We start from the raw sequence: 20,266 nt of genomic DNA on the forward strand, positions 1-20,266 counted from the left end.
TTCAGCATGCAACTAAGTGTAAAATTATTGGATCTCTTGTCCACTGGTCCCACTTTGACACATTTGTAGACGAAATTGTGAGTATAATTAGTTTTAGTCATCATGGCTTAGTTTTTATTTCGTTTTTATTCAGTTGTCCTAAGTGTAAAACGGTAGTCGACGAACATTTTCCGTCATAGTCTTAGTCGACAAAAACAACACTGGTCAGCTCAAACCCACAATGCAATACTTTGTTTTCTAGAGTGTTGTACACAAATGTCAGCATTACAAAGTTATAATACAAACAAAAAAACCCTACCAATTCAAAATGTCCCTCTATTTCCCATTCCAAGTGTGCTTGTCTCATGTCTAACTATTCCAAAGCCCCTCAGGTACATTTTGAACAAATTTCACTATTTCAGCAATGGGGTCAAAAATGTTTTGATGGGTAGATCTCGTTGAGCTGGTCATTTTGAAAGTGACTCTCAAGTCAAAAAAGTGTGGGCACCCCTGACTTAGAGCATGTCCCCAAGACCACTGCTCCAACCACTGGATCATGGATCATGTAATTCAGTGGTTCTCAAGGTGGGGTCCGGGGACCACCCTGGTCCCCCAGAGTGTACAAATGGAACCATTACACTCACATGAATCACTGAGGAGTTTACATACTTTATGGTGAATTCCTGTTCTGTTCTTTGGCTATATAGAGTGTATATTTGTACGTCTCTAAATGTTTTGATGAATTGAACATGGTGGACCCTCTTGTAAACAAGTGTAATGCTTTATTAGGTCGTCCACTCAGTTAACAGTCTTTGCTTTGAGTTGTGCTTGAAATGTACTGTAATTCTGCAAACTGTTAATAAATATTTAAATCAAGCGACGTACAAGCGTGAGATTGGACTAAGCAGATTAAACATGAATTCTAGGCAAAATAGTGAATTTATATTTATATAGTGCACACACACACACACACACACACACACACACACACACACACACACACACAGAAGGTAATAAACAAAAGTAATTGGTGGCACATTAATGAAACAGATGGTCTTAGACAGAATGTCTTAGACATGACCTGAGCTACAACTGCCTTCTCCACAACAATATGAATTCTAAAACCCTTCATTCTTATTCAGTCATTAACCATGTGAGGTGGGCTCATGTTTGCTCTCTTCCTGGCCCTCAAGGAACAACCCCCCTGAGAGACTGCAGGGGAGTAGGAGAAATGGGGCCAAGGACATTCAAAAGCACAAGTAAGATCAACGATTGTGGTGGGGAAGAATATTGCATCAGGCCTGTGTTAACTGGCCGACATTGCCTAATACTGTTTGATGTTGTTTCATTTAGGTGGTTTGAAGGATTCAAATGGGAAGGGCTTTGCAAAGGCACTCTGAGCCCACCCGTCATTCCCAAAGTAAGACTCCTCCACATCTGTTTTGTGGTGTTGCCTCTATCTATGTGCACATAGTTTTTTGACTGTCTGGTTTAAATGCTCATGTTATGTAGCCTATATTGTCTTTCAGTTCAACCAATGTATGGAAAGGGCAACACCACCTAGTCACTATACTGAAGATGTAGAAGGCCTACCAGAACTGGAGACAAACTGGGACAAGGATTTCTGATTTGTCGATTGTCATTCTGGTTTTGAATAAACAACATTCTGGAAAGAATAAATAAGATTTTTCTTTTTATTTAGATATTGTCCAAAGAGTTCTAGCTAAAATTGAATGAATGAATGAAGTCTGCAGGGAATGAGCAAAAGAACAATTCAAAGCCGTTTAAAGTTAGGGTAAGTGATATAAATTTGTTAAATTACTTTATATATTCTGATAGTAGGTCACTAGGCCTACTCATTGGTAGGCTATATATCAGGCCGGGGCTTCTATATAAACACACACACACACACACACACACAAGCCACTTGAACCCTAGCATTTGCTGAAAATAGCAGATCTACAAGCTCACAAAGCATTGTGTTGAGCATGCGTTGTGAGCTTGTAGATTTGCTATTTTCTGTGAAGAGATGGTGGAGGGAAAAAGAGTAGACCAAGTATACCGAGCCAAGTTTAGTGAGTATTTCTCGGGTTTAAATGGTTAAATGTCTGAATATAGTCATTATTGACAAAAAACGAATAATAATAATAATAATTTACACAACACTGATGATGGTGCAGTCAAACAATGAAATCTATGAAAAGGTTTAATCTGCAACATAATTTTATATTTATGTAGTGGGGGTCCTTGCTTCATCCCTCTCTCAACTAAGGGCAAGGGGTCCTTTATAGCCTGAAAAGTGTTGAAGACCCCTCCCCTCAAGTCAGGAAACAATCTGTATCCATTCAGAAGCACCCATGATGACACTGCATAAACAAACTGTATCCATTCAGAAGGAGAACTCGCCCAGGATGACACTGCATAAACAAGTGAATTTGGGAGTGATGAGATTGAATACCGGAGATTAAGGAGCAGACTAGCAAATTAGGGCTTGATTGATTGAAGTATTTAACAGTTTGGAGAATTACAGTAAATTTCAAGCACAGTACAAAACTGTTAACTGTGGACGACACCATGTAGGCCTAAGCATTACACTTGTGACTTGTTTACAATAGGGTCCACCATGTTCAATTCATCATAAATGGACCAGAGCTATAGGAGAAGACACATTTTGAGAGCTCTGATAAATGGGTAGTTTCCAAATTGGCTGAAGATTGACCTACCATTTATTAAAGAGCTGGAGAGACGCAGAGACCTCTGCAACTGAACAAACATTCGCGCAGACGAAATGAAAGCCTGGGTATCGAGGCTAAACAAACACTCTAATATATCATATCAGCAAGCATTATAACATTATATTTATAACAAATAAATAAAGTTTTGCTTCATACAAAACATTCCACATTCGACCCTCACTTCCACAGATGGAGCTGGAGGGTCCTTACTCATTTTGTTTCACTTATACATTCTGAGACGCAACTGAAACACAGTTAAATACCAATAGTTAGAAAGTGACGTCAGGGAAAGTGTCCAGGTCGTTGCAGTGAGCGACGCTGTGGGCACAGGCACGTGGTAAGGGTAACGGGTGGATAGCAAAGTATTGGGACTGGGAGCGCAGCGCAATCTAAAGACAATACGGTGACCTACAGTACATTTCTTTCAGGTAAGCACCGATTACCTTCTGCAAGTCCTGTCGTTTCTTTAATACATTCTTAAATTGCATAGATCAAGTCTTCGAGAGGTAACTTTTCAACACTCTCCACTCCCTAGCCTGCCCTACATAGTTTATCGCAGTCGCACCCAGGCGGCGTCTACCGTTCTGTCTTTGAGTCTTGAGACATCGTTGCGTTCCTTACAATACATCTTAAAGTTGAATCATATGAAATTATTGATCAGCACTCAGGAAAAGCCGACAGCAACAAAGTCAACACTGCGATGCAAAATATCAGTAAAGTTTAATTCATATCCGGCACCATAGTAGGCTATGCCTCCCCATTTGTATACGTATGCGTTTGTTGAAAAGTTGAGCATAGCGAAGCGATCGTTTTTTCTCTTCCCTGAACCAAAATAATTACTAGTTGGAACTTGGAACCGTGGTGGCGGGTTTGGCTAGGAGGAGGATACTCTGTTGGTTCTGCAGAACCAATGGTACATTCTACTGATTGTACCTAACTCTGGTCTGGTTCATCGCTATAATCTAATTCTAATCTACCCAAGTCGTTCGTTCCTCTGGATAATGTATTTTGCTTGAGAATTGAGAAATATATGTTATGTTATCTTTCCCCTTCCCAACTCGGACCGACATGTTTAAATGTGTCCATGTGTGGATCATGGATGGAATGCACGCCTGAATTGGCATTCCTCGTGTCTCCCGAGTCCCTGCTCTGAGTGCTCTCCCAAGTCCCAACAGAGCATTTGACAATAACATAGTTACAGTAGGGCAAACGAATAAACAGCATACATCTGAAGGCTGTGTACTCAGCCATCCAGTCCCCAAAAAAAAGTTTTTCAAGGTTCACTGAAACAGAAAGATTCTGTTGTAGGCTATCCCACTATACAGTGCATGACAGCCAAAGCTAGCTGTTCTAGATTCAGAAATGCTTTGTGTTTTAAGTGCATTTCATACAGGTATACATTATGATACATGACCAATGAAATATTATGACCTGCATGAAAGACTGTCTTTTAATTGAGCTATTAGGCTACTCGACTCTTTCAGGTCGATTTTGAAGGTGCGGTTTACCAGGTCGTGATACATAAATTGGCCTCGCTCTGCGCACATTCGTATTATGAAAGGCATATCGGCCCGTGTTGAACGCACTCGGCCCGTGTTGAACGCACACACATTTGGCATACCGCGTCCCTGAATATTTTAGCATTGTGGGAGTGTCCATATGTTAATTATTCTCGCTTTGCGCAATTTGCTATTAAGCCCCTTGACCTAAAGACACTCAGCGCATAACGATTAGACGTGGGTCTGACCACCTCATAAACGCAAAAAGCACTGTTTGATTTGACACTTGAGCGGCTCTGAGAGGCTGCTAGAGTGTTGCCATGTCTGTTTATTATAAGCGGCTTATTTTTCTGTAAAGTTGCTTTCTGTGTGATTGCTTTTCTTGTTTCTAAAGTGGTTATTTGGGCTTTTCTCCTAATGTTGTTTAAACCAGTGCAAAACAAGCACATTCCCATGTCAAGGATCCCCAGATGAATGCATTTGCCCAACTAAGGACAGCTAATCCAAAAATTAAATAAAAAGATTACTTTTGAAAATAGCAGATCTATACCAGCTCACAATGCATCACATTCATTCATTAAAACTATGAACTCTGACTGCAGGGGGATATATAATGATCATTATAACAATGTGCAAGAACATATTTAAAAATAAGGAAGAACTTTATATTTGTGGACAATCAAAATATGTTTTTTTATTTTAATGTGGTGTCATTCAAATTAATCTGGATATGGCAGACTCACTATTTAGAAAATAAAAACATGGCACTTCATTTAAAATAGGTTACAGACCCCTGTTATATGCGCTTATTTTTATAGACCCATTTACTTGTTTCTATGAGACATGGCACTTTTGCGTCTATTTAAAAAAAATGTTGAGATTAGAAACGGCCATAATTCTTTCATTTCTCAACCTTAAAAATAAATAAAAACATCTCCATAATCCGTGGGAAATGTGCTTTCATATGCTGTATCACACCCGATTCAAGTCTTCTTCAATAAAATGCTACGAGCGAACTCAGCGAAGACCATACCATCGGGGCCACAGCATTACAGCACGCATTCAACTCATTCCTTGACTTGAATGAAATAAAATATAATAAACGTTATTTTACTGGTGTTTTTCAATAGAAACAAATAAAGAGCGTGTGTAGGCTACTGTGTGCAAGTGCAACAGTGCATATACATGCATGCACTAGGCTATATTTCTTCCGTGTCGGGATGGTGATTGAGCTTTTCAAGTTCACAGCCCGTTTGGTCTTTCATAAAAAAACGTTGATATTAGCCTATAAACACTCATGGTTCTCTCATTTCTCAACCGTTTTATTAAATGTAAAAATCTCCATATTCCTTAGGAATCTTGCTTTCATTCGCTGTATGGTACATGGTTCTATCGTTATCGAATTAATTAATTACGCATGGATTGGCAATTTGCCAATATGCTGCTATCTACTCGCAATTCCATTCCGATCTGAAAGGTGGGTCTGTTCTTTTGAGGCATAAAGGTGACAGCATGCAGTGCAATAGGAATAATTAACCCAAATGTGACAAAGGCATGTCATGTCTTCTATGGTGCCAGCCTGAAGAAATGTCATACCACGACCCCCAAAGTGCGCATTCCGTATGTGACATCAGCTGACTGGTAAAGAGAATAGTACGGACATGTTGATTGGGTACGTCTCAAACACGCCTTAAACACACCCATGACTAATTCAAGGCCGTTTTGCGCACTCCGCGGGGTGTCAAAAGCGCTTCTTAACATGCCCAAAATTGCAATATGACATACTACACGCCCCCAGATCATAATACTGTAATTAGATTAGTAATATAGAAGTAAGTAACATAGAAGTCCTAAATCGACCCCACAGTATCAAAACCCCTTATTGTGAGTTGTGACCGAGTATGTCTGTGCTTCATTTAGGAATCACAGCCAGAAAACACCAGTGCATTTCAGTCCTATCCCCTTGCTCATTCCCTCCCCATGCAGCCTCACGTGTCCCCCTGTGCTCTCATCTCTTCCCAGACCGTTCTGTTCACATGGAAAGAGTTCATTGCTCTGAGTCTGTTGGTGTGGGTACTAAACAATGTCACATTGTCCCTCCCAATAAACCACCCCCCTCTTCACCTCACTACCTCCTGTAGTTTCGTTTGTCAGGGATAACATTTCCACTCATTTTGCTTTTACCAGAGAGATGCCCTAAGCTACTTTGTGCATTTGCACTGTTAATGTAATTCATAGATTTTTGTAGTGGCAGCGTTTTCCTTTTGATCATTAAGAGTGGAGCATATTAACTTATTAAGTACTACAGTACGTGACCGTGGCTCAAGCAGGAGACCAACCTCACTAGCCATCTTGGGCATCAGGTTTGTGTAAATGTAGATGCATGTAGGGCTGAAACAAGCATTTTTTATTGATTTTACCAGTTAATTGAGACATATCCTGATTGAAAGCAATTGTCTGCTTGCATTTTTACATATTTTTGCTTTATGAGGGAGGATGTCTGGAATGGTGAAAAGCAAAACATATAGACCTACTTCTGTTGTAATCATTGTTACAGATCGGAACCAGGCAGGTTCAGATCAAAACCTAATTGTTTGATTGACAGGGTAAGTCATGGTGTTGTTTTTGTGCCATACATATTTTTTGCTAGGTTCTCAGCTCTGTCTCTACTTGTCAGCAGGGGTGAAGTGCACAGACATGTAAACTGCCACTGGGAAGTATTTGCCATTTTCCTGTAAACAGCAGGATGGCATTTTATAGCACCTTTTAATATGAGCCTCTCCAAGTATTCAAAGGGGAATCTATGTTACACTTTAGTGGTAGCTACACTAGCTTGTGTGCTGGGATAAATATACACTTTAACCACACAAGACAACCCACAGGAAATTCAAGAATGGCTAGGATGTCTAATGCACTTTCTACAGGTAGTAATTATGCTTGTTGACTGTTGTAGAAAATGTATTTTCAAAAGTCTGTTATTCTGCTTTCTCTGGGCTCTGATAGGGAGTAAGTGCTTTGAGCACAATAGTGCCTGTCTAGCCTTGACAATAGGCATTATTTTATGAATGGAAGCAAGGGAGGAAGGGGTGATAGCACTATTCGTTCAGATAAAGGGAGAGAAAATGGGCTACAGCAGGGGATATTCTTCTCACAATGAAGCATCATTTTTCATCTCAAAAGACCATTCATTCCATATACTTAAATCATTTGCATTGTTGGTCCAACATGTGCAAAGTGGCAAATAAACGTTATTAGTTCACATAACTCAACCTATGAAGATTATACATTTGAGGAAGTGTGGCATTTGCTTCATTCATCTTTTCAGGGGATAAGGAAGTGGGGAAAGATTAGCTTGGGAGAGAGGGGAGGGACATCGCTCTACCCCCTCTTCTTTAGGAGGGGGGGGGGGTAAAACTGGGTAAACTGGGTGAGAGGTTGAGGCCTGGGGGAGCTGGTGGGTTTTGGGTGGGGGTATTAAAGGATGATTTCACCACTTCAAACTATCTTCATATAATTGGTACTCACAAATGTTCATGGTAAAATTGTACGTCTGTGTCTCGTAGGAGGGCTGTGGTCTTTTTTTTTTTTATTATTGAGAAAAAATATTATACAAATGTGCCCACATCACTCCTATGAGACACAGACCAAGTAGAAACAAGAATTGATGATATCAATTAATTACAAGCTGCTGCATTATATCCCATGGCTGAGAGGTCAGCTAGAGGCAAAATGTGTGTCAGGCAGGACGATATTATGTCGTCAGTACAGCCAATGAGAAACATAGGTCTCAACTACAGCAAGTGGGCGTGAAAGCACAGCAGAGAGTGCATTGACTAGCTGTCCTTACACAGCAGCTAGTAAAAAATGGTGCCATTTCAGGGGTTTTCATTCAACTGGTGGTCCATGGATCACTGGTGGTCCGTGAAGGAAGTGCATGTTGTCCCTGATCACGCATTTAGAAACATAGGAAAGTGAAGACTGTCTTTTATTTTTATATATATTCTTTCCTGAGAAACTAAATGACCTGGTGACCTATGATGAGGCCTCAATGTTGTCATTTACTTAGTAATATCCTCAAAAGTCCATAGACTTGGCTGGCAAACGAGTTATGTTGCGCTCTAAACAAACATAAAAAATCCCATAGACTTGGCTGCCATATGACGTTAATCTTCAAAAGCCATGCATTGGAGGGGCTAGCGCCCCTCAAAAATGGTGTGTGAATGAATGGTGAAGGTAATTGAAGAGTTTGTTGTGATGCTGTTGGGGATGCCTTCCAGTTTTTCTACTCTTTTCACATTACGCTTTTGGGGAGCGTGAACTATTAAATCTCTGGCACAGTGCTATGGGGCGGACCTACAGGCTATGAGCCATCGTGCCATCCCTCCCCCTCACCCCATCTTACCACCAACCCCACACTACTGTACACGGCTGCAACTCAAACCCCTCTCAACCTTGTTCGTTCTCTTGTCCCATCTTTGTTGGACGACAAAGCAGTGGTACAACATGACTGAGAGTAACCTCAGCGCCTGTTTCTGTTAAGCCAATCATGGTTACTTCCTGATGGCCCCCCCTTCCCAGTTTACTGGCCAGGCCTTTTCTTTTCTCTCCCGAGTCCCCCACTCTGCCAAGCCTGTGGCCCAGGGTTGTTCAGCCGGCCATCGAAAAATAATCAGAATAGGGCTGTGTTTTACTGTAACAAAATGGGGCAGGTTATTTTATTCCTATTCCTTATCAAGCTGGGTTGGTTGAGACGGTGATGAAAAGTAGAAGTGAGGCAGTGTTCAAATGCTGGATCGTTTTCCCCTTGAGAATTGTGAAAATAATGTATTATTGAAACATTTTTTCGTTCTTTTCTTTTTTCATAGGTTACAGATTAATTAAGCTGGTACCGTGTTTGTATGCTCTTTGTGTCTGTGGACTCACTAACAAGTTTAGGAATTTTGTTAACCGGTTAATGGTATACATACAATAGTCAAGGTTTATTCTTTGTACTGTATTTTGTACTTCACCACCCTTTTGTGCATAGTTCTCAGCAACATTGAGCAGTGTCTTTGAAAGCACAATAATTGCCTCCCATTTCACTGGATTCCATTATCAACGTCATTCATTCATTCTTTCATTCAGTCAGTCAGTCAGTCATTCAAGCATACTCACACTGCGCCCCACCCTCCCAACCCTGTCACTCTGTCTCCCCCTCTCAGTTATGCATTTTCAAGAGTGGTTACGATCAGTTCGAGCCAACGGTGGAATTAAAGTGCCGGAATCCGAGGACATCTGGAGCCTTCTTCCCTCTTTCCCTCTGTCCTCTTTCTCCCTCTCCTCCCTCTCTCTGTCGCCGTCCTCTCTGTTAGGTATAGGGGCCCTGGCCTCAATTACTGCTTACTGGCTGGTGACACGTCCTCGACCCATGCGTCCCCCCTGTGATCTACAAGCCCAATCTGTGGCTGTCCAGGTGAGTGGATCATGGTTCTGATCTTGGTTCCATACTAGCCTCTATAGTCTATACACCGTGAAATTCAAAGAGTGTACAAATGGACCAGTGCTGCTCATTTAACGCAAATGATTTTATTGTGTAAATATCTTAATATTTTGAATAAATAGCAGTAAATAATTGGAAATGTTTCTATACACTGTTTTTCAGTTTAATGCACCACCCTTGTACTCTATGTGCAAATATCAGTGACAATAAAAGAGAACTCTGATTTTAAATTATAATGATTCTGTTGTAAATGTTAATAGGCATACTTAATTAACTGATTATACTGTATAACTGTGCGCGACGAAAATTGCAGATCTTATAATATTGCAGATCAGCTATTTCCGGTGTGCAACACGATGCGCAGTATACCTTAGTCCCCACAGGAATCCGTGGAAAAAAAGGCTCGATTCCGCGGCAAACATTCCGGCAAACATTCCGGCGACATTAACTTATTTAACCTAAAATGACCAGTTAGTAGAATCTTTCATGAAGATTCCAATAATCGTTTTTGGGGACCCATTATTATTCATGTTTTAATTATTTGTTTTGGTTGCAAAGGTTGTCATTCAAACCCTGCCCACAGTAACTACAGTTTAGACTAGAGGATACTTAATGTGGGTGTAATATTTTTTCTTTTCTGCTTTAGCATTGTCAATTTGTCATTGTCAGGACTCGGGACAGGGATTCAGTTTCAGTATGAACCATTTGGACAGCTTTGAAATCAGCTGTAAATTCCGTGATCGCGGATTCCTGTGGAGACTAATAGCTCAGGCTGTGACATTTTTCTAAAGGTGTAGTCACATAATTGAACTTTTGTTTTTTTGGGGCGTTTGTTATAGGGAGAGCCCAGCTGTAGACGTTCTGCACTTCTTAAGGATGACGCACTGTTAGAATTTTACTATGATGACACCAGGACTGCATATGACATGTTCCAGAGAGGCGTGAGGATTGCTGGTGAGCTGCTGTGCTTCGGCAGAAGCGGGGAGGGGGGGGGGGGGGGACCTTTCTTTTTTTTAACTAAATTACATGCATGTTGTAATCCCAAGGAAATGGCCCATGTCTAGGCTTCAGGAAGCCAGGGCAGCCCTATGAGTGGATTTCCTACACAGAGGTCTGACAGAAATTCTGTATTTTGATAAACAAGTATAACAAGAGGTTTTACATAACATTGTTCCTCACTGACGATCCTGCTATTTCAGGTGGCTGAGCAAGCACAGGTGCTGGGTTCTGGGCTGCTGGCCAAAGGCTGCCAGCCGAACCCGGAGCAGTTTGTTGGAATATTTTCACAGAACAGGCCAGAGGTACACACAATTATGCCCATACAGATTTATTAGATTTTTTAGATTTGTTCCCACACTGGGTGGTTACTTGAGTTTTAGCATATATTTTTGGTGATGGCATGTAAGGTCAGCTCTGCCAACCAGCTTGGTTAAGACTCGAGTGCAGCTTAAATGAGTCGTATTAAGTTTTCACAGAGCATTATTTTGTTTGCTAGGAGTTAATGAACAGCTAACAACTACCTCTTGTTTTGCCTGTTAGTAATTATCACTTTCGAGGGGTATAAAACATTTTTCTTTGAGTGTTTTGTTGACCTTCGGGTCAAAAGTCAACCTGAGCATCACTACTATCACTACTACACAGATATGATACAAGAGTCTAACTGTGTTACTCTGTCTCCATCTATTGGCAACAGTGGATCATTTCAGAGCTGGCCTGTTACAGCTACTCTATGGCAGTGGTGCCTCTATATGAGACACTGGGGTTGGAAGCAATGGTTCACATACTCAACCTAGGTAAGACAACCCCCTGAAAGCACCACCAATGAAATGAAATCAGTGTGATATTTAATGTCTTTGAGCGAGAAATTAAAAGACTGTATGTACATCAGTGTGATTGCAAGGTACTATCACTGTCCACTTTTAGCGGAGATTGCCTTGGTGATCTGTGATCGGGAGGAGAAGGCTACAGCCCTTTTGGAGAACAAGGAGAAAGGAGACACTCCCACCCTGTCCTGTCTCGTGCTTTTCAACAACTTCAGTGATGCCTTACTGGACAGGGGAATGAAGTGTGGAGTAGAGATTTTGCACCTGTCACAGCTCATGGTAAGAGTGAGCGATACAGAAGAACTTAGTTATGTAACAAACACAGAGGTTGTAGAGCTTCTATGCTCATTAGTTCTGTTCTCAGGCACGGTATGGCATGTTTTCAACTGACATGGTTGATGGTTGTAGTCAAGGGGAAGGCGCATGAAAGATACAAAGAGTGTTTAAGATTATTTCAAGCCATTTACACTAATGCTTTAGTATAGTGTTAAACAGGATATATCATTGCTGTCAGGAGGAAAACACCCAAGACCATTTTTTGAGATTTTTGACTCCACCGTCTCTCCCCCTCTCAAGTCACAATAGGGACTTTAAGCAACGACGGTTTTCAGGACAGCTCCGCTAGGCGGAAGTATGGCTGCTATGATGCAATCTCCGTAGTAGTCAAAATCGTTAAGCAAACAGCCATCGGCGACGGCTTCCCATGGTGACGACGCATCTGCAGCATGTGTCAAACATAAACACAGACGAGATTAAAAAAACACCCCATCGCGCGTCAGCTAACTTGCCGATAACTTGCTTCTTACATGCTGGACATGATCAGCAGTGGAAAGAGGAAGGTGCTGGAGCAATTTGTGTTATTCTAAAACTGTTTTATGACAGTATTATGACATAATTGTCGGTTATAATTGTCGGTGTAAATGTATGACAGTTTATTTCAATAAAGATGGTTATGACATGGCAGGTTTATCTATCGAGCACTGATCCATTTGCGGTTGCCGGAGTGGATTGCAGCAGCCGTCGTTGCTTAAAGTCCCTAGTACCAACTTTGATGAGGCAGTATTGCTTTGTTTCTTTTGAAAATATAAGGTTTTCTTCATTTCCTGAAAGATTTACATTTTGGACTGGAGTTACAGGTGGTTCCTCCCCGACAGCAGAGATATACTGTAGAAGAAATAGTGCCAGAGTCAGATTTGAGCCCTGAACATTGTGATTATGTGGACAGTTGTCAGCGTTCTTTACGGATTGACCAGGGTACTTCAAAGATATCAGTTGTCAGTGTAGAAAGTGTAGCCATTTGCTCAAACAGTGTATTCAAACAGTTGATTCAAAGAGTTTAAATATAACTAAAAACCTTTCTTTTCCCATCTTAGGATATGGGACAGCAGAACCTCAAAGATCCTGTGGTGAGTTTACCGCCACTCACAAGCTATGTTCCCGCATACAAAAGCATCCAATAAATATGTAATTAGTCTTTAAATACAAACGAAACATATTTTCTCATTAGCCGTCTCGCAAAAGCCTTCAGTGTTTGCTGAGGATTAAACCAGAAGTGTATGAACGCCTTTTGTCCTGTTCATATTCATGTTCTTTGTATTGCTGTTTACTTGCAGCCGCCCCAACCTCAGGATCTGGCTGTCGTATGCTTCACCAGTGGAACCACAGGTAGCGTTTCCCCCATAATTACGCTTCTGGTCCTCAACTCTTGAGGTCACGTGCGTTGTTAGAAAAGCGTCCATCAAACGCCTACTAACAACCACTCATTATGGCATGGCCATAGTCTTTTCATTGCCACACAGGCCACTGCAGTAATGCCTTGTTTATTTATCTAGGGAAGCCTAAGGGAGCCATGATCACCCACGGCAACATCGCCTCCAACACCTCCTCTGTTATTAAGATCCTGGAGGTCTGTCTGCACGACATCCTCATTCCCTAATTGAAAACAGCTTCACGGCTACGTTCAGTTCTCATTTCCTTGTCACCATCTACACTAGTCCCCATACGTTCTCCCTGCTGTGTAATGGCATGATTCATTTGATGTTTGATTGTCCTTGCAACTGGAATGCACTTGAGCTAATTGCCTCTGTAAAAGATTGTCTCATCTGATTGCTAATGTGAAAGCTAGATTACATCTGTGATTGTTATACATTACATTCAGTTAGAAAACATTTGGTTTTGCCAACTACGTGTCGTGATTCAAAATGTTCCCAGTTTTACATTTGTTTCTTTGTCCATCCTAGGGATCATTTGTGATCCAACAAGAGGATGTGTCGATCTCTTATCTCCCCCTTGCTCATATGTTTGAGAGGATGATTCAGGTAGTTTAACGTCTGTCCCCTTTTTGTGATTGTTGTCACAGTGCCTGTGTATGCGTAATTTTTTTTATTTTTATAAATAATTTATAAATCAGACTTACCCATCTTGCAGGTGTCCATGTTCTGCCACGGTGCCAGAGTAGGATTCTACCAAGGTGACATCTCTCTCCTCATGGATGACATTAAAACTCTCAAGCCCACCTTCTTTCCTGTAGTGCCTCGCTTGCTCAACCGCATCTATGACAAAGTCAGTGAAATAATATTTGCACCGATTATTATTGTATGTTTATAATTATTTATGTATGTTCATGTTTTTTCTTTTTTGTACAAAATAATCTGTACACTGGAAATTGATTTTCAGTGCCCAAAACATGTATTTGGCCATGTCTGGTCTTGCTGATGGTGCCATAATAGACATGTAGTCTGCAGTTAATATAACACTTAACTTGCTTTAAGCTCAATACTACAATCAGTACGTTTGTGTTGACTTGCCTGAGTAGATACTCGGTTCAGTGACGTCTCCGCTGCGCCGGGCTTTGCTTCACTACGCTGTGCGGCGGAAGCAGGCAGAGCTTAGCAGTGGGGTTGTACGCAACAACAGTCTGTGGGACAAGCTGGTGTTCAACAAGATTCAGGTCAGTGTTTTAAACCTAGTTCCGATCCAAGATAAAACTGTTTAAGTTTTATACACGTTGAAAATATCCGATCTACAAGCCGACAATGCACCAGGAATGCAAAGTATTATGGGCTTGTAGATATTTTCGGTGCGCAACACTGTTGTACGGCGGAGCATAAATGAAGGATTTGGAACCTTAAGAGAACAATCACAGTGGTCTGAATGATCCCATAGACTACTATCTCCAACAGTATCTCTTAACCAGTTTGTCAGACGATCCTTGTATGTTGTGACTATCAAGAAAGCAAGCAAGCAAACCATTATTTTAAAACAATTCATTAGGATGTAGCCATGTAGGGTTTTCCATCGCTACACGTAGGATGTAGCACAGGCAGGTAGAGCAATATTGTAGAAAACATGCTGTAAAATGTTGAGACATTTACCATCGCTACAACTATATAATATCTGTACAGTACACGATTTAACCCATCTAAATCCCACATCTCTATTCCAGGCCAATTTGGGAGGCAATCTGCGGTTCATCCTTACAGCATCAGCGCCCATCTCTCCGACTGTGCTGTCCTTCCTCAGGGCCACTCTGGGATGTCTGATCTTTGAGGGTTACGGTCAGACTGAGTGCACCGCAGGCTGCACATTCTCTATGCCGGGAGATTGGAGCGCAGGTAAAGGGCTGATGTTTGCGCAGCATCTCTGCTGAAAACGGCTCTAAAACGTTGTGCGTCTGTTAGGGATGGGTATCGTTAGGATTTTTGTGAGTCCGATACCAGTTCCGCTTAACGATTCCGGTTCCTAACGGTTCCCTATTTCGGTTCCAAAATGGTATAACACTGTCTGTACCCACTTTTCTCATTGCGGTCCTTAGTATGCATTTATGTATGCATCCATGTGTGTATCAGGTCACGTTGGTCCTCCCTTGCCCTGTGCGATTGTAAAACTAGTCGACATCCCTGAGATGAACTACTACACCAAGAATGGAGAGGGAGAGGTGAGACAGTCTTGGGAAAGGGAAAGTAATTAATATATTGTGTGAAGTAGACTATCTGTTACCTAATAACACTGCTCCTGGCTTTTCGTGCCATTAGATCCTCATTCGTGGCCACAGTGTCTTCAGGGGCTATTTGAAGGATGAGGAAAAGACAGCAGAGGCCTTGGACAGTGACGGGTGGCTGCACAGTGGAGACGTCGGCCAGTGGCTTCCAGTGAGCTGAGTGACAAATAAGGACTATTCATGATCAATGTGTTCTACTGTACTGTAAATAATTACTTTAAAACCTTTCTGTCAGAACGGGACATTGCGCATCATTGACAGGAAGAAGCACATCTTCAAGCTGTCCCAGGGAGAGTACATAGCTCCAGAGAAGATAGAAAATGTCTACATGCGCTGTGTTCCGGTACTGCAGGTGTTTGTGCATGGAGATAGTTTACAGGTACTGCAGGGCTATACATAATATACAGTACGTGATTTATTAGGCTTTGTGCATAACTGTTATCCTGAGTTTCTCAAAGGTGGCATACCCAGTTCAGTTTCCCACAGCAGCACATGCTTGGTGTGGCAATAGATTTAAACCGGAAAGATACAGTATGACACCTTCATACTTGTATGAAGGTGTCATACATTACACAGAGAGCCTATTCACATTTTAAATGGTTGATTGAAAATGTCTGAAACAATTTTACTTAATTTTGTATTACTTGGTGCCAGTCTCATCTAATCAGCATCGCTGTGCCCGACCCAGAGGTATTCACTGGGTGGGCTAAGGAGAGAGGATTTGCGGGATCATATGAAGAACTTTGTCAGAATACAGTACGTCATTGTCACCTCTTTGTGTACCAAGCATGTCAGACTTTCACAGGCGCTGCATGAATTTCTAAACTGTTTTATCCTGTTCTTTGAACAGGATGTAAAAAAGGCAGTATTAGAGGACATGACAGCTGTAGGGAAGGAAGCAGGGCTGAAGTCGTTTGAGCAGGTGAGTAATTGCAAAGAAAGTTGTTCATACCTAGAATAAAGATAGCAATGCTGAGACAGTCATAACACGTTTGTCTGTAGTTACATACATGGTGCCGACATTCGTCTTGACGCAAGTCATATTGACAATTATTAATTTGAAAATACATCACCTCTTTGTCAAGCGTAGGGGCAATGCGAAATCTATCACCAAGTTTATGTCTGTGTTGTAATGATGTAATCCACGTAACTCGAGAACCGTTCGCCCCACCAACTTCAAATTCGACACACTCATTCCACAACACCACAGGGAGTGCAGGGCTCGGTGTCAAGTCGGTCGGACCCACGGTTGTTCCTGCCCAGGGTCCATATATGGAGCTGGCCTGTTCTGACATTATTCCGACGTCTGCATAGACTCCATATTTGGGCATGCCTGACAAAGAACTCCATATATCGGCATTAAAAGAGACAGACAGAATATCTGGGTGGGGCATGTATTTCCAATTTGCATCATCACCAAGCAAGCCAGTGCCCTACGGGTACCGCTCTAGTTGGCCTAATGTGACAACCACATTTTGTGGTTCAAAGGCGCCATGAAGAACTTTGATAGAAAATTTGTTGACTCGATTGATAAATGGTATCTTTATTCTAGGCTCTTAACAATCATTTAGAAAATATACAGACCAAGATGCTAACAGTGTTGTTGTTCACCTCTCTTCATTTACCTCCTTTCAGGTGAAGGACCTATACTTGCACCCAGACATATTTAGTGTTGCCAATGGCCTCCTCACGCCCACTTTGAAGAGCAGACGTATTGACATTCGCAGAGTCTTCCAGGAACAGATCTCAAGCATGTACAACAAGAATGTCACATAGAATTCCAATCATAAATCCACCAGCACCAATGTTGTCAATCAATGGACAAAAAAGTAGGGCAGAGAATAATAGTTGAAATTTACCTGTGCCTTAATCAAAATATACAATCAGTTATATTTTGGGGTGTTGATATTCCCTCCTGAAAACTCATGAGTCCATCCATTACAGTCTTCATTACACATGTGCATTAACACTTTACATACCATGGCTACAGAGAAATAACAATAAATGGGACCAAAACCATTTATTTTGAGCATTATAGAAAGACTCCTAATGCACAATTATTGTTGTAGCGCTGAGATTATTGGACAAGATCGTATATAGATAGGTTTCTGAATCACAGAGCTGCCGTGACAAATTCACAACTTTACTTCAGTTGCAACTGGTACTTAAAAATATGTATACATTTTATAATGATCAAGTGATAGTATGTTTCATTTTGTTGACAATGTGCAAGTTCATTCCTGTTCACTCTACCCTACATCTAGTTTCCTTTTATATTATTGATAGAACTTGGATCAAAATTAATTTGTAAATGGAATACAAGGGCTGAACTGTAAATATAAAGCTCAGACATTTGTTGAGAAGTTGCTACTTTAACTAATTTGTTTAAGTGTCACTGAACATGAATTTTAGTTACTGTGAATGATTGCGTTATTAAATTGCATCACTGCTGCCACTGGAAAAACGTCATGAGTTTATTTCTGGTGAAATATTCCCTTGAACCGAGTTAAAACAAAATACTAACCCTCACATGCAGGCAATCTCTAATATTTATATACACATTATTGCCTCTACAAAACTGGTGATTAATGTATTGAGACTGTTTATTCTATATATTTTTTACATTGTTGTACATGAAAAAGGACAATGCAAAAGATAGTCTGTAGTGTAGAGAATAATCAAATTGATCACAATCCTAGTATTTATACAAATACAAATTTAAAAAGCATGATAAAATCCACTCTTGTTAAATTAACATATTCACTCATTAAATAACATTCACAAATTAATGTTAAAAACCACTACTAATTTGGAAAAACCGCAATACAATTACTCAACTTTAAACAAACAGGACTTCAATGCAGAACACAGATAAAGGGCACACATTTAAAGGCATTTCCTTCAAAGAGTAATTTCATCATCCAACTCTTTTCAAGAATAAAACAAAATCACCTATTTGGTGTGAAATAAGTCCACCTAGCATCCTACCGAGACATTTCCTGATGGCAACAAGGAAGAGGAATGACCATACAATTTAGTCCTAAAGCAAGGAAAACCAAAAGCTGGCTTCTCCAAATTGATTTGATATGGCATACAGTGTGTGAAGACAGGCCTCTATAATAATGTCTATTAAAGTATAAAGGCCACATCCCAATCGGAGAACCTGTAACAACAAACAATAGAACAAAGGATTCTCATTGTGAATAAACTGCAGTTAGGCCTGGTAGGAGTGTTGGGTATGCTCCACTAGAGGGCGCAACCGCTTTGATTTTTGAGAAGTAGTGTCACGAAGTTCTCCACAAATCTCCAGATATTTAGTTGGGAGTCCTTTCAGCAAAATTGTAATTGACAGGAGAGTTGTTTTCAGGATATTTTACCCACAGTCAAGACAATAACGCAAGTACTTTATGTACATATGTTACAAAATTCATCTTGAAAAAGAGACAAAGCTTAATTAGTGATTAAACCTGAGGGTTGAGTGTAGCGAATAGTACAAATGTTATAATCAACACAACAGAAATCCTTCTGACTCAACACCGCAGACTGTTTTGACATACTGAATTCTTCTGGAACTTCAGATTTGCTGCATTATCTGACCCCTGCAAGGATTGCTTTGCTGTTGCGTTACCCTGCTAATTAGTTCTGAGAAGAACTGCTTCATTCCATTATTGGAAAATAAATAGATATATTGGCTTATAGTGTAGTGCTGGGCTAATGGCTTAGTAAATGTGGCATTTCATTTGCTTTGTGAGAGGCTGAGGCTGAACGACATAATGGATAGATGGGAGAGAAGAAGCAGAGCAGCACTCTGCGGGGTGTACAGTGATTGTGTGTGAGGGGGAAAAGGAAAAAGTTGTCAGTCTACCCAGGGTAAGGCCCAATGCTGTCCACATGAACTACACAGGAAACCCAAAGAGTGAAATCCATTCAGTGAGGCATGAAAGGGAGGTAAGTCGTGTAGTAGCGGTCCTTCCCTTGTTAAATGTTTCCTCCTCTGTCAGTCATCAGCGACAATGGACAGAGCGCGTAGCTCACTGAGCTTGGCCTCGTTCTCCTTCTCTCTCTGTTCGTCCGTTAGCCCCGCCTGGTCGATCTGATCTGTTAATTCACTGAAGATGTTGTGCATCTCAGTGAAGTACACCACCTGAGACAAGATATAAGGGTAGTTAACACAACGTAGTGGCAAAAGAAACAGACCGGAGAACCATTGGTTTCCCAATTCAGATTATTAAAACAGTCAAAGAAATAAGAAAACCACCATCCAATTTCATATCCAAACTATTCCAGCCCAGTGTGTAACTTCAGCTTGACTTAACAGTTTAAGGCTGCCGGTCACACACCTCTTCAACCCTACTAACAAGAAGTGAGTTGGGAGGAAGAGGGCTCCGGGACATTATAAAACAACTCAAAGCCAAAAAGAACCAAGCACTTTGGTGGGTAGTGACCCTGCTTTTTCTCCTCCAATCTGAACAAACCGTACAGAATGTTCACTGAAAGCTTTCTTGACATATCCCACCCCTGCTTCCTCCCCTAGTTCATAAGTCAGGATCCCCAGAGAGTATGCTTTGATGATTAATAGACTTTAATCACATTACAAGACTCCACAAGAGTGGGCAGAGAATGAAAGTACTGGGATCTACAACCCCTTGAAACACTCCAAAACCACCACCACACACCTCTATATTTATTCACGTAATCATGCATATCCTAGTGCTCTTTTTGTCCCCAATTTAGTCATTGTCAATTCCCAC

At 41.0% G+C, this 20,266-nt stretch overlaps 3 protein-coding genes across 3 annotated transcripts in view; 2 read left to right on the plus strand and 1 right to left on the minus strand.

The window, feature by feature from the left end:
- prkg1l (protein kinase cGMP-dependent 1, like) overlaps positions 1 to 8,752 on the plus strand; it is a gene marked incomplete at its 3' end in the record, with an annotated part of 25,823 nt that extends 17,071 nt beyond the window's left edge. Inside the window, exons 17-20 of the mRNA XM_083783503.1 lie at positions 1,173 to 1,238; positions 1,333 to 1,399; positions 6,200 to 6,286; positions 8,552 to 8,752. Coding sequence (XP_083639629.1) covers positions 1,173 to 1,238; positions 1,333 to 1,399; positions 6,200 to 6,286; positions 8,552 to 8,752 — 421 coding nt within the window. The remainder of the gene's footprint in view (positions 1 to 1,172; positions 1,239 to 1,332; positions 1,400 to 6,199; positions 6,287 to 8,551) is intronic.
- On the plus strand, positions 3,001 to 17,806 carry acsl2 (acyl-CoA synthetase long chain family member 2). Its single transcript, XM_083784150.1, has 20 exons — positions 3,001 to 3,142; positions 9,415 to 9,665; positions 10,532 to 10,646; positions 10,739 to 10,803; positions 10,892 to 10,993; positions 11,386 to 11,485; positions 11,616 to 11,794; positions 12,889 to 12,921; positions 13,129 to 13,180; positions 13,348 to 13,421; positions 13,756 to 13,833; positions 13,943 to 14,077; positions 14,331 to 14,465; positions 14,961 to 15,129; positions 15,364 to 15,452; positions 15,550 to 15,666; positions 15,751 to 15,894; positions 16,170 to 16,271; positions 16,366 to 16,437; positions 17,151 to 17,806. The coding sequence occupies exons 2-20, from the start codon at positions 9,417 to 9,419 to the stop codon at positions 17,289 to 17,291; spliced, it is 2,151 nt and encodes a 716-aa protein (XP_083640276.1). The 5' UTR covers positions 3,001 to 3,142; positions 9,415 to 9,416; the 3' UTR covers positions 17,292 to 17,806.
- A 294-nt stretch (positions 17,807 to 18,100) lies between these two features.
- bin3 (bridging integrator 3) overlaps positions 18,101 to 20,266 on the minus strand; it is a 45,283-nt gene continuing 43,117 nt past the window's right edge. The window contains exon 9 of the mRNA XM_083784154.1: positions 18,101 to 19,659. Coding sequence (XP_083640280.1) covers positions 19,513 to 19,659 — 147 coding nt within the window. The 3' untranslated portion in view covers positions 18,101 to 19,512. The remainder of the gene's footprint in view (positions 19,660 to 20,266) is intronic.

This window comes from Protomyctophum parallelum (assembly GCF_964188405.1).
Source record: "Protomyctophum parallelum genome assembly, chromosome: 15".
NCBI lineage: Eukaryota > Metazoa > Chordata > Actinopteri > Myctophiformes > Myctophidae > Protomyctophum > Protomyctophum parallelum.

What these genes read in the sequence shown, in the direction of transcription:
- acsl2 (XM_083784150.1), top strand. Translation starts at nt 9,417, where the DNA reads ATGCATTTTCAAGAGTGGTTACGATCAGTTCGAGCCAACGGTGGAATT. An exon ending in CCCAATCTGTGGCTGTCCAG is followed by an intron (nt 9,666 to 10,531) that starts GTGAGTGGATCA and finishes CGTTTGTTATAG; the next exon opens with GGAGAGCCCAGCTGTAGACG. An exon ending in TGCACCTGTCACAGCTCATG is followed by an intron (nt 11,795 to 12,888) that starts GTAAGAGTGAGC and finishes TTCCCATCTTAG; the next exon opens with GATATGGGACAGCAGAACCT.